The following is a 13,020-nucleotide window of genomic DNA, read 5'->3' as shown; positions in this document are numbered from 1 at the left end:
AGATTGACAAGTTAAATCCAACTGCTGCTTGATGTGACGCCACTGAAAATTCAACTAAGACTGATTTGTCATATTTCTGATAGAGGTTTAAACATAAATTATACTATCTTGACAATTTTTAAAGCAGTGCCCTAAGAATATACTGGGCAGCTGTATTGAAGAGCTGCAAGTAGGCCAACACTCACATTCAGATGTCTTTATATTAGCACTCTAGTCTAATTTAAGAGGATTTTACTGTCTGTCCCTCTTTGACATTTTTCATTCTTGCATTTTCTGTTGGCAACAGAGCCCACAGGCTTCCAGCCATCGTCCAAGTCTCTCTCTCTCTCCCGGACACAGTCAGCTGTCTTTTTCCTGAGCAAGCTGAAGCACAACTCTCTGCAAAGACGTAAGGTACGCCCACTGTGCCTTGAGTTCACTGTTTACACAGCACGGAGGAATCTTTGATAAAGACATTTTCAAACACACTAGCTTGTTGGCTGGAGTTCACTCCGGGGCCTTCGGTCTGTGTTCTTGAGCTGTTGGTGACTCACACGTCTGCTTTGTCTGGGATTCCTGTTTGTGATGACAAGATGTTAGATGTTAATTCAGAGGAAGCGGCTTTTGCTGGTCTACTCCTTGATATCGTTTAATCATGTTTGTTTTGTAACTGTTCTTGATATCCTCAACAAAATCAGGTCATCTGGTAGTTTATTTTATTTTCTCTGCAGGAAAAGCTGGCAGCTAACAAACAAGCCACTGGAACAGCGACAAGAATGGGAGATGAGGACAGTGTGAGTGTGATTCAACAACTCGTGCTGGACTATGGAAGCGTTCTGCATGATACTGGTCTTTAAAAATCATGTTGTTAAATCTCAATCTGCCGTCTGACCTTTTTCCTCAGACATTAGCATCTCCCGTCTCCTCTGAGCTCGATCCTGTCGCCGAGGTGGCTCCTGAGCCGGATACTCCTGCGCTGATGACAAACAGTGAGGAGTGTTACTTCTGTGGTGAAAGGGTTTATCTGCTGGAGCGAATCAGCGCTGAGGGAAAGTTCTTCCATCGGACCTGCTTCACCTGCGCTCGATGCAACATCACACTTAGGCTAGGAGGATACACCTTTGACCAAGATACAGGTGACTCCTAGTTGCTGAATTTATACACGTCTATATTTTGACTATACTCAAGTTTTCAACTATATCTATATCTGTCGCTCCACCTATAGGTGTATATACCATCTTAGCTAAAACCACAGATTAACGTCTTATTCTTCACTCTAGAGTAACGCTACAGCAACTATCATTATAAAGTGTTGTTTTTTTCCTCAAAGCTGTTATAGAGTCAAATCTTAGATATCCGACCCACGCTGACTGAAGCGTCGAGCATTTGCTGGTGATTACTGTCAAAGAGGCAGCTTTCGTCCATATCTTGTCTAACTCCTTCGCTTTTGTTGTCTTTTTGCCTATCTAGCACTCCTCCGTGAAACTGCTTGATGCTGTATTATTGTGTATAAAGTGCTTATATCTATGTTTTCAACAGCTCTTGCATCAGTACTGTGATTGTTCTCTCAAAGCCAAGATCAGATTTTGCTGCTATAAGTGAATCACCGCTTAATTATTTATGTGTATAATTAATCATTTGCGCTGAGACCCTTTTCAAAGAGGTCTGTATTCAGACTAAAAGGAGATGAATAATTTAAGAAAACAGCAGGGGTTTCCCTCTTTAGCCTTCACTTGTCTCTAAATTTCAACTTTTCTTGTTTTGTTTTTTTAACATTTTTTTTTATCTCTGATTTCTCCACAGGGAAATTTTACTGTGAGCTACACTCGGAAGAGCTGGCAAATGGGCCTGCAACATCTTGTGAGGTGGGTCACTGAAGAGAACTGATGTAAACCATGCTGTTGCTTGCTGCTGATGACTCCAGACACCATGTTGAGTCCTCTTATTCATTATGCTCTTGTTACACAATCTTCAGTTGCATCATCTTTCTGGCTGACGGGTTCAGTGTCAGCAGGACTCGCTTGATTGCGGAGATACATCTAATGAGAATATTTGTTTCCAAACATACAGTTAGAGCCCAGTAATCATGATAACAACAAAACAAGTTTACATAAAATAAAATCATTAGGAACACAGGTTTGCATGACAGGCGGAAGGTAATCATAATGAGTAGGGCAATTTATAGAGGTGCATTTTGAGACAGGATTTGAAAGCAGAGGGAGAGTTTATGTTATGGATCTCTGGTGGGAGGGAAGCCACAGGTCGGCCAGAGCAGCTGAAGGCTCTAGATCCCATGGTAGTCACGTGGATGGATGCCACAGTGAGATGGATAGAAGAAAAAGACTTGAGAGTGAATGGTAATGGACTGGTTCTTATATAGCACTTTTCTACTCTCCTGGAGTACTCAAAGCGCTCTATGCAACATGCTGCATTCACACAAGCACTGTTATCCATACGGTGAGTGCTTTCTAACTATCATTCATAAGCATTCATACTCCGATGGATGCATCAGAGAGTAAGTCGGGGTTAGTATCTTGCAAAGGCATGCAAACTGCAAACTGGGGGAGCCAGGGATCGAACCACCAACCTTCTGATCAGCAGCTAACCTGCTCTACCTCCTGAGCTACAGCCACTCCAAAGCTTACAGCACCTGGTATTCCCAGGCGGGCTCCCATCTGAGAAATCAGAGATAAAAAAAAAAAAAAATGCTTAGCTTCCGAGATCAGACGAGATCGGGCATGCTCAGGGTGGTAAGCCGTAAGAGTGCGAATGGGTTTGTTGATGTGCAGAGGCTCAGAGAGGTACTGTGAAGAAAGGTTAAGGATGGCATTAAAACTGAGGAACAGAATATTGAAATTAGTGCAATATTTAACTTGAGCGCTGCTGAAGGACAGGTGTGATGTGACTAACGGACTGAATGCTGGTGATGATGCAAGCAGCAGAGTTACAGATCAGTTCAAGGATGATAAGAACAATATCTTCTAAGCAATAAGAGGAAGTCCAAAGAGACAGGACTCGGAGTAATCAGTGAGAGATATAGCCAAGGTGTGAATTAGGACAGGAATACCGTTCGGTGTGAAAGATGGATGGAGGCGATCAATGTCATGTAGATGGAAGTATGAGGATGGAGTGACGCTACTGATGTGAGCTTGGAAGGAAAGTGTGCTGTCAAGGATGACACACAGACTCTTAATCTGGGAATGGGAGAGAGAGAAACTGAGGAGGCGTCAATGTGAAGGGAAAAACTGTTAGGTTTTGACAAGGTGGTGTTGGTGCATCACTGTTCAGTTTGAGAAAGTTGGGGGAGAACTGGATTTTCCTAGAAGCTAACACAGAGGGATGTGTGTGGGACAGCAAATGAGTATTTGGTGGATAGATAGAGCTGGTGTCATCTGCATAACCTGGAAATTGATATTGAATTTATGGAAGATATGGCCAAGATGAGGGAGATAAATAGACGAGGCCCGAGGACAAATCCCTGAGGAACACCAGAAGTAATTAGAAATGGGTGGGATTTGAACTGAGGCCAGAGAGAGAGGATTGAAACCAGTTTAAAGAGGTGTCAGTGATTCCAATAGATACTGGGATTTTAAATGCACTAGACTAAAAGTTATTGACATTTGGGGTCTGCAGCAGGCTTCTCTAGTATAGATGTTACTGCCGCTGGTTTAAGAGAAAAGTGTACAATAACAGAGGTAAGGGGGGAACGCATGGTGACAGTCGTTATGGTGAGCAGGGTTTAATCAAGACTGCAGGAAGATGATTTCATTTACTGGTAGATGGCTTTGATTTTTCAACAACAGAGGTACGTTTCAAACAAGTGAACAGGAGGGAGGGGCTGAGGGAACTTGTAGATACAAATATTAAGAAGGGTTACTTGTTAGTTGCTGGTGAATCTTATTTGGGCGTTAACTCAGTTTTTTTTTCTATAACATATTTCATTTTTAGCTATGTGATGAAGATAAGCTTAGTGCAGACGCAGTTTTAATTCAAGGTTATTTACATCCAAATTGGACGAAGCGTTTAAGAATTACACCCTATATGTAGCCTTGTGTTTTAGATTGAATTTAGTTTTTTTCCAAGAGGCCAAACCTAATTGTATTATTCACTCAGAAGCTGTTTTGTGGACAGTTATAAGATATTCCAAGTGTAGTATTTGGATTTTGAGGCAACGGCTGTAAACCCACAACATGAGTTCCAAGGTACTCTCCATGCAAAAGCAGCGGCCTATCCTTAATTTGCAAATCAAAACAACGCATCAAAGAGATAGCGGGAATGTTAGGAGTGGACAAATGAACTAGCACTTTCAACAACATAAAAAGCTAAAAAAAATCTAGTCCATTGACCGTAGGGCTGTATGATTTTAGGATCATGGGGATTTAGTCATGAGAGAAAAAGCAGTGTTCATCACAAGCTGCAAAGTGGTGATAAAATCACCTGAAAAGCCAGACCAGCTCCTGATTAGCATTGTTTGGACAGCTGAAGGGTAGGTTAACCTGTGCCAGTGTGATGGGAAGAAAAAAAGTATGGAGACATCATAAATTGCTCATAATCCAAAGTAAAACTGTGTAGGCAGTGTGATCCATGCATGCATGGCTTCTAAAAGCTCTGAGTCACTAGCATTTATTAATGACAGAGTGACAGATGACAGAAGCAGCAGGATGAAATCTGAAGCGTACAGTACAATACTGCCTGCTCACATTCAGCCAGATGCAGAAAAGTGGAGTGGACTACATTACTGAAGTTAAAGAAGTGGATTATTCTATAATAGCCAATGGAAATGCCTAATCTCAACCAAACTGCACATACATTTCTTTCATTTCATTTTCCTGTCTCACAAGATACAACTAGGGGGCATGCACACATATGAACTAAAGACAGTCCTGATATTTCATGTGACATCACATTAAATATATACATTTATATATAGCTTGATATAAAAATGGCTGCAATCACTCAACAGTTGATGCAATATTTTTGTTAATCCTTTTAATTACCGTAAATCCTGGACTACAGAGCGCACCTGATTAAAAGCCGCGTGCTCTAATTGTAGAAAGAAAACCAATTTTGTTTTTCTTTCTATGCGTTTCACCTGTAATATGAGATATTTACACAGAAATACTACACGTGAGGATTTTTAACGTTTGATTTAAACCGTAAGGTAACATAAACATGGTAACATAAACGTTATGGTAACATACAAAAATACATACTGCAAATGCTTTTTTTCCTCTAACAGTGCCTGTAACACGGCTACCTTTAAGTATACGTACGTATCAGTAACACACAAATTACGTTGCTTATGGTTTTTTTACGGAACAGTGCACAAACAACATTACAACGTCTCTTAACAACGATAAAAATATATACCATATATATATATATATACACTACTTATCGTTTTGATTGGTCTACTGTTACCAGGCAAAATGTTTTTGGCGGCTTGAAATAAAAAGTGCCTTAGCCGCACGTCAGTGTAAGCCGCAGTGTTCACAGTGTGGGGAAAATGTAGCGACTTATGACCCGAAGAACTACGGTACATCTGAGTTATTGAAACTACAATTGCATCTTCTTTCATTTCAAATCTATAAAATAATTTGTTAATATATAGTTAAATAAACTTAACCAATTTGCATATAGTCTGTGGGCTAATTTAAATTAAACATTTTTTCCATGCGTTTTATCAATTTAGGAAAGCAAAGGAACTCACAGAGAGACAGAAGAAGGAAACGGAGTTTCCAGTGATGAATATACTCCATCGCCGTCAGATGAGGAGTATGGAAACACCCTGGACTGTGGTCCTCCTACTCACACACAATCACAAACATCTGAAGAAAAGGACCACCGCATATATGAGTCAAAAGAAGACTCCCAAGAACCACTTGTATCAAAAACTCCCACAGACCATCCACCTAAATCGGAGGTAGCAGCAGCCATTAAGGAGGCGGAGGAGACAAAAAAAATGACTCCATGTCCAGTTCCAAAGCCCCGTCGCTCTCGGCAGACTACTCCCAGCCATCAGCCCTCTCCCCCAGTAGCAAAGCCTCGCACAGTCCACCTCATCAGTCTCACCGTCCCAGAAGAACCTTCATCTCCGACTCCCACAGAGGAGGGCTCTAAAGCAAGACCAGACTCCCGTCCTAAACAGTCACTGCGGAAGCTTCAGTTGACCGCTGAGGAAAAAACCCAGCTGGTGAATCTTCACAGCTTCAGCGCAGACTCGGATTCAGAAACCCACGGCGGATCCTCCTCCTGTTCCTCTTCCTCAGCTAATGCTGGGCCTCCTAAAACAGAGGGCTTGGATGGGCAAGAAGAGGAGGGCTACTGGAGTGGGAGCACTGCTGGGCAAATGCGGGAGAAGAGGAATCGACGCTGCTTCAGAAGAAAAGAGATGCCAAGTGGGCAGGCCAGAGTGCGATCAAAGTTTTCTCCATGGAATCTCTCTTCACCGAGGATCAGCAGAGACACCCGGCTGAGTGTCCACGTTAATCAGCCGGGGAGAGTGGGTAAGCTGGCAACTCATCTCTTTGGTTTTAGCTCAATCTGGAGTCATCCGGGCTTATTGCAACACTTACTCTTTCTTTTTCCCACAGAAACAACATTCAGACATGTCCACCAGACCTCAGAAGAGGGCGTCGAAGGAGATGACGACGACGACGATGATGACGATGATGAACAAGACATTGACTTGTTTGATGACCAAGTAAGGATATCGGTAGAGTTCATTTGTTTCAGTTTTTCAGGGGGAGGATATTTTGCACTAACTGTAATATTACTTTACCTCTAGTTTCAGAGTGTGCCATCAGACCCCGTGGAGGCAGAGAAGCTGGAGTTTAAGAAGTTGAAGACGTTGGAACGGCGAGCCAAGATGAGTGAATTACAGCGATTCCGCAAAGCTCAGGTGAGTGATCGAAAACTCCTTCCTGGTTCGTTTTTCTACAACTTCACTTAGTGGAGCAATGAATATGCACATAATTATATAGTTGTATTGGCAATATTGTAACTTGTGTCATTTCTAAGATAGGTTTTTATCATCTGTAAAGTTACGTGAATCCATGCTTACTAGTCATTTTTACTGCAGCCAGTCATACAGTGCATTCTGCTAGCAGTCCGTTATCATTTGCATAAAATTGAAATCCAGTAAATGCAAACACATGCAAATCACAACACAGCTAGCAGTTGGCAATCTATAGTGGAGACAAATTCATCAGCCTGTAATCAGCTGTTAATCCCACCTAAAATGTTAAGAGAATTTTACAGAAAATTGTTCTTAATATTAAAGAAAGTTTGCAGATGAGTCACCGTGTTGGTTTATGTTTAAGATTCAAAAGCATTCATCTGCTTCAGAGGCATTCATCCAATCAGGTGCGCCTCAGTGTTTGCACAGTTATTAGAGTATGCAGGAGAGGGAGTGCACTTGTCAATCGTCTGTCTTCACAGCCCATCGAGCAATGCCACGAAGCTGGGTGAACCCTTGAGTGTAATTCATCCTAGGGCTGTGCGATATGACCAAAATCTCATATCCCGATATAAAACATCTATCGTCCGATAACGATATAAATCACAAAAAAATTAAGATTTTCTGTGAATCTCGGATAGGTGAAGTGTTTCCAGCTGGGCATCGTGTACCTGGAGTCGAGTGTTTTAACCGATGCATGAAACTACACATTTTTAGACATAGGTTGTAACGGCCGCCGTTTTCTTTGTGAGTATTTATTACACGGCGTGCTGCGGGGAAAAGCCTGTTCTAACGTTTGAGTCTAAGGTTTATTTTTTAGCACCTGACGGCTCTTTTTTGGCTTCTCATCCGTCAATATTCTGCATACTTTTTCACGTGATTCTGTTTATTTTGAAAATTCTCAACAGGATCTTGAGCTTTATTGTAAAAGGTTTATGTGGAAAATAAACAAGCGGACATGCGATGGTTTTACCATCGTTGTTGCTAACGACAACCCATAAAAACAGGCGCTTGTCCATCTGTAGTGTGGTTATATTAAATATAAGAGAAAGAGAGAAGTTTAAGAAATTAATATAACAACTACAGTGACCATCAGAACAATGAAAAAATATTGCCGTAAACAGTTTATTTTGCAACAGCACGAAACAAACGATAGCGTAAAATGAAACGATGGACGTTTTTATATCGTCATCCGATATATCGTTACATCGAACAGCCCTAACTCATCCATATACATTTTACAAGAATTGGCTCAATTGCATGTTTTTTTTTTATATATCTGCCCTATATGGAATTCAGATTTGTCACCAAAGCCTATTTCAAGAAATTAAAGCAATTTCATTAAAATATTTGTCAAGATGTACTTCTTGATTTTGTGTTTCACAGTCTATCCAGAGAAGACTGGATGAGATTGAGGTGACCTACAAAGACCTGGAGGACAAAGGTGTGACTCTGGAGCGGACACTGCGAGGAGAGGCTGGTAAGATCAGATCATCTTTTTTATACATATTTAAAGAATTTGGGATGTATTGTTCTATATCTCCGGACATTTGCAATGGAAAAAAAGCTTATTTTGGAGGTATAAAGTATAAAAGTGTATGCTTCCACATGAATAAAGATTCATAGTTGAGGAAGATGCTACTTAGGTAGTTGAATTGGGGCAACAAACGACTGGGATAGTAAATCGTAGTAAAAAGAAACACATTGGGAAACATTTTTACAAATAATTGGTGAAATGGCAACAAGTCAGTAACACGTTTTGGTATAAAAAGAGCATCTTAGAGAGGCAGGGTTCCTCACAGGTAAAGATGAGTAGAGGTTCATCAATCTGGAAAAATGTAAAATTGAGACAGTTAATATCTCATCATCTATAGCGCATAATAATCTCTATGTGCAAGAGAGAGGTTTGAAAATAAGTGGATGCCTGTGATCTTTAGGCTCTCACATGGCAATTGATAAAAAAATAGGTATAATTTTGTCATGGAAATCATAGCCTGGGCTCAGAAATTCTCTCTCTGTATTTAAGCTCTTTTAAAATGGACTGAAGGATAAATTTGAAATTGTTTGTGGGAATGATGTGTGTCCTCTGGACTAAAGAGGAGAGACAAACATCCAGTTTGTTAACAGCTTTCACTTTAAAAGCATGCCTCTCTAATGGTATGTTCTCTATGGAATTAGCAGCTTGCACATCCGGAAAGACGGCATCAGTACTGAAAGTTGTTAATGCATGTTGCATGCTTTAGCATGAGAATGTGCTGTTGTGAGCTTTTACGACAGCTTTTACAACAACATAGCTTTGTAGTAGAAGAGTCCAGGTGCTGAACTGGTCTGCCTGCAGTCTGGAGCTCTCACCAGCTGAAAACATTTGGCACATGATGACACAAAAATATGAGATAGAAGACCCAGGACTGTTGAACAGCTAGAATCTGTATTTTCAATCTACTTTTTAGAAGTATTTTATACGAACCAAGTGCACAAACTGAGATTACTGAGATTTGCAACACACCATTTACTTCAAACTACGCCGATATTTAACACTAAACAAACCAGCATGTCTGATTATTTGCCCTTGATATAAAAATGAACTGACTGCATCTCTGTTTAGAAAGCCGTGAAAGCCTCATACGTGTAAACCACACGTATGAGCGCTATTTGGGGATTGCATTCCTTTGCTATTTTGGTCTGTTTAGTAAATCTAGCCCTAAATTTGTAGGTCAGCTGAATTCTTTTTATTACAGCCTCTTGGAGTCCTTATGCAAGTTAGCGTGTGGGCTTGTAGACAAACACTCACATGGGTGCTGTGTCAGATGCCGCAAATAAATCTGGTTCCTCCTCACCACTTTATTGAGAACCCACCCAAAAAAACACATCTTCCTGTTTTCTTAAAGAAAAGATGCACCATTCTTTCCTTGCAGAACGCAGCGGTTCTCCTGATATGATCGAGCAGTGGATCCAGCTGGTTCATGAAAAGAATGCATTGGTTTCCGAGGAGTCTGAACTCATGGTGGCGTAAGTCTGCAGCCTCACTGGTTCATTCTTTATTTCAAGGAGTAAAAGTTTGTCTAGTCATACAAGTAATACAACAGAGCATCTGTATACAAGTGACATGGTAGACGGAGCAGATCTCACATCAAAACACTGCAGTGACTGGCTGTCCTCACAATGCTAAAAGCCAGTCTTTTTTTACAGTCAAATGTCGTTTGTTGTCGGTCCTCATGATAACATACAGCGTTACTACTGACAGGACTCAGCTGATGCTTGTTTCTCTTGCAGATCTCGACAGCTGGAACTGGAAGACAAGCAGAGTATGTTGGAGCTGGAGCTCAGGAAATACATGGAGATAAATGGTGTGTACTTCGGTGTGCACACAGAAAATCTCGTAACTAAAAGTGTCTTTGATGTAGTTAAAGGGAGGAGCCTAACTTCGAAACAGGCACCAGGCCGAGCAAGGCCCGTACTGCAGCGCATGTTTGTCCTACTAATGAGCACATCAATGCTTTCTTTGTCTTTGCCACGTTTGTTGTTGTCCCATTAACTCAGTTCTGCATATAGCAATGTCCTGCATTTTGTAGGACACTTTACACTACTGGACCATGTTTTTTCTTTTACTAAATTACATATCATATGATTATTTATTGACCATCATTTCTTCTAGCATTAATGCCACTAAACTAGTGACTTACACCCATTCTTAATGTTTTCCCTGGGGTTTCCAGGTAGTGTATTGTGCAGTGAAACAAATTTTGACCATTTTCTGCAAACAAATAACTGAATATACGAATATGCAGAATCTTTTGGCAAGAGATAAGACTTCTGGCACCAGAAGCATTCGGCTTCTGTTTTTAGTCTAATCACATTTAGTCATGTTTTGGTTGCATGGAGGTAAACAATCCATTTAAAGAGCAAAAAAACAGGGATGCACAAGCCAAAATGCAGTCCCATAATCATCATCTATTACCTGATGAGAATTTTTAAATATATTACAATTAATTAACACCGACTGGTGCACTGAGCAGGAAGTTCATATTAGCCTTTATTTCCAGAAAACATCAAACAAAGGTCAAAGAGTCCCCGGTTTGGCCCAAAAAGGCCACAGATTGCCTTTGAAGCACTTTCAACAGTGCAATAATGGGCTCAGCATTTTGAGTCAGACATATCAAGTAGATCATTTCCAGTCTGCTTAAGCTTTAATTAGATTTAGGTGAAATGTTTGGAATGTGTTCTTCCACTGAAAGAGGGCAATGAATAGATATTTCGTCGGAAAGGTTTTCTCCTCATGGTAAGTATGGACAGGGGAGGAATAACTGAAGGGACTATTAAAAAGTACAAACCTTGGCCTTGGCAATTTAACTGTTTGAAAGTTTGAAATGACTCACTAAGGGGCCTTTTGCTTCTGTGGAAAAATAAAAATAAATTCCTGGCAAGTAAAGCTAGAAAGGCTGGGAATGTTTCCGAACCTTTCTACTCAGGTTTTTCCATCATAGTCAGCAGATGTTGGGAAGGGAGGGGTAAAGTACCAATTATCCATTTTTTCCCCTAATTAGTGAGAGGGTGAGCGTTTACTTGCAAGAACCACTGTTCAGTTTAGACTTTATGTTTGTGTCTGTTATTAATTAGAATTGGGTGTGTGCATATGTTTTCGTTTTCCAGATAAGACACCAGAGCAGCAGGCAGAAGAAGAGCGAATCCTTCAGGAGATGATCGAAGTGGTGGACATGAGGGACTCTCTGGTATCGTTTCTGGATGAGAAGAGGCAGAAGGAAATAAGCGAGGAGCAAGAAGCTTTCTGCATCATGGAGGCCAAACGGCAATCAAAGGGAGGCTCTCAGGTTCACTGGGCGTAGAATGAACCCGCATGTCCCGCGCTGGTGATTATTTCACATCTTCTGTGTGTGAGACTCGCTGCTTTCAGACTTGAAACCTGAAATGTACATTTGGAAAGCCAAAGATGATCGAGCTTCGTTATGGAAAGTAACACCACAAGCACTCAGTCAGCAGATAGGATTTAGTTCAGGCTTGTGAGCCCGAAGGCTCAGAGAGTGTCAGTTGCAATCCACCCCCTAGAGGGAGACATAAGCCTGGAGATCTGAGTCTTTCAGTTGACATGCCCAAAGACTGTGCAGCTAAAGTCTGCCTGCCATATTGGGGTCATAGCAACATAGCCGCATAGGAAAAATGATCTTTAGTGTATACTGAACTATTGAACATCTATCACACAAATGATGATCAGTAACCAGCCTGGGACTCGGCCTGATTTACTGTCAGATATGTGACTTGAGCACTAAGCCAAGATAGAGCAGTATGAAATCACAGTGGCTGGAAAGCTGCTGTACCTGACTTTGTCTCCTTAGAGATAGTTCTAGGCTGATAATACAGGACAGCTGGTGTTTTTGAAAATAGATGTTCATGTTGATTTTACTTGTTTCATCATGGGGAGTGCTACTGTACACAAACACACGATATCCTAATTCTATCTTTAGTATTTGTATTACATAAATGTGATGGGACTGTAAAGAAAAAAAAGAAAAACTAAGTGACATTTAAACATTACAAATATTCAAACTTTGTTTTTCATTTCTTGTTGTCGATGTTGATGTTTTGTAGCACTTACAGCTGTTCACCGTGTCCTGTCCTGCAAGCACATTGGATAGTTAATCTCAGGGGTTGATTGTTCAGTCCTTTTGGGTCAGAGTTAGTTTTCCAGTGATAGCGGCAAATATGGACAGATTTATCTATTTATAAAAACCAATATTTATTATTTGTAGGTATTCCTGTCATTGTGCAGGATGAATGGCCAAAATCTAAACAAAAAACGTTTCTTGTATAAGTGAAAAGAAGCTTTATATAGTCATTGTCCTGCTGCCATTTCGTGCTATCTGGACAGCCATTCACAGCATATCAAATAAAGTACATGCACTTTGTTGTTTTTGTTTATTTATGCATTTAGTCTTATATTGAAGCACTGAGCAGTATAACTAATACTAACTCATAATATATAAGGTGTTGCCATAAAGGCTTGACTGGCCTGTTATTCTAATTCCTGTCCTGTAGGGCAGCGGTCCCCAACCCCCGGGCCACGGACC

The 13,020-nt window shown here is 40.8% G+C and overlaps 1 protein-coding gene across 3 annotated transcripts in view; it reads left to right on the top strand.

The window, feature by feature from the left end:
- Positions 1-12,857, top strand: part of mical1 (microtubule associated monooxygenase, calponin and LIM domain containing 1) — a 27,430-nt gene extending 14,573 nt beyond the window's left edge. For 2 of the 3 annotated variants that reach the window (XM_085146212.1, XM_085146213.1), the window contains exons 15-24: positions 287-393; positions 711-773; positions 884-1,115; positions 1,783-1,844; positions 5,672-6,682; positions 6,767-6,880; positions 8,324-8,417; positions 9,853-9,946; positions 10,211-10,284; positions 11,588-12,857. In XM_085146212.1, the coding sequence (XP_085002338.1) occupies positions 287-393; positions 711-773; positions 884-1,115; positions 1,783-1,844; positions 5,672-6,682; positions 6,767-6,880; positions 8,324-8,417; positions 9,853-9,946; positions 10,211-10,284; positions 11,588-11,781 (2,045 nt within the window). In that variant the 3' untranslated portion in view covers positions 11,782-12,857. The remainder of the gene's footprint in view (positions 1-286; positions 394-710; positions 774-883; positions 1,116-1,782; positions 1,845-5,671; positions 6,683-6,766; positions 6,881-8,323; positions 8,418-9,852; positions 9,947-10,210; positions 10,285-11,587) is intronic. The other variant, XM_085146214.1, reaches the window with a different exon arrangement.
- Positions 12,858-13,020: the final 163 nt, after the last annotated feature.

This window comes from Neolamprologus multifasciatus, chromosome 20, assembly GCF_963576455.1.
Source record: "Neolamprologus multifasciatus chromosome 20, fNeoMul1.2, whole genome shotgun sequence".
Lineage (NCBI taxonomy): Eukaryota > Metazoa > Chordata > Actinopteri > Cichliformes > Cichlidae > Neolamprologus > Neolamprologus multifasciatus.
This window is presented reverse-complemented; position numbering and strand designations above follow the sequence as displayed.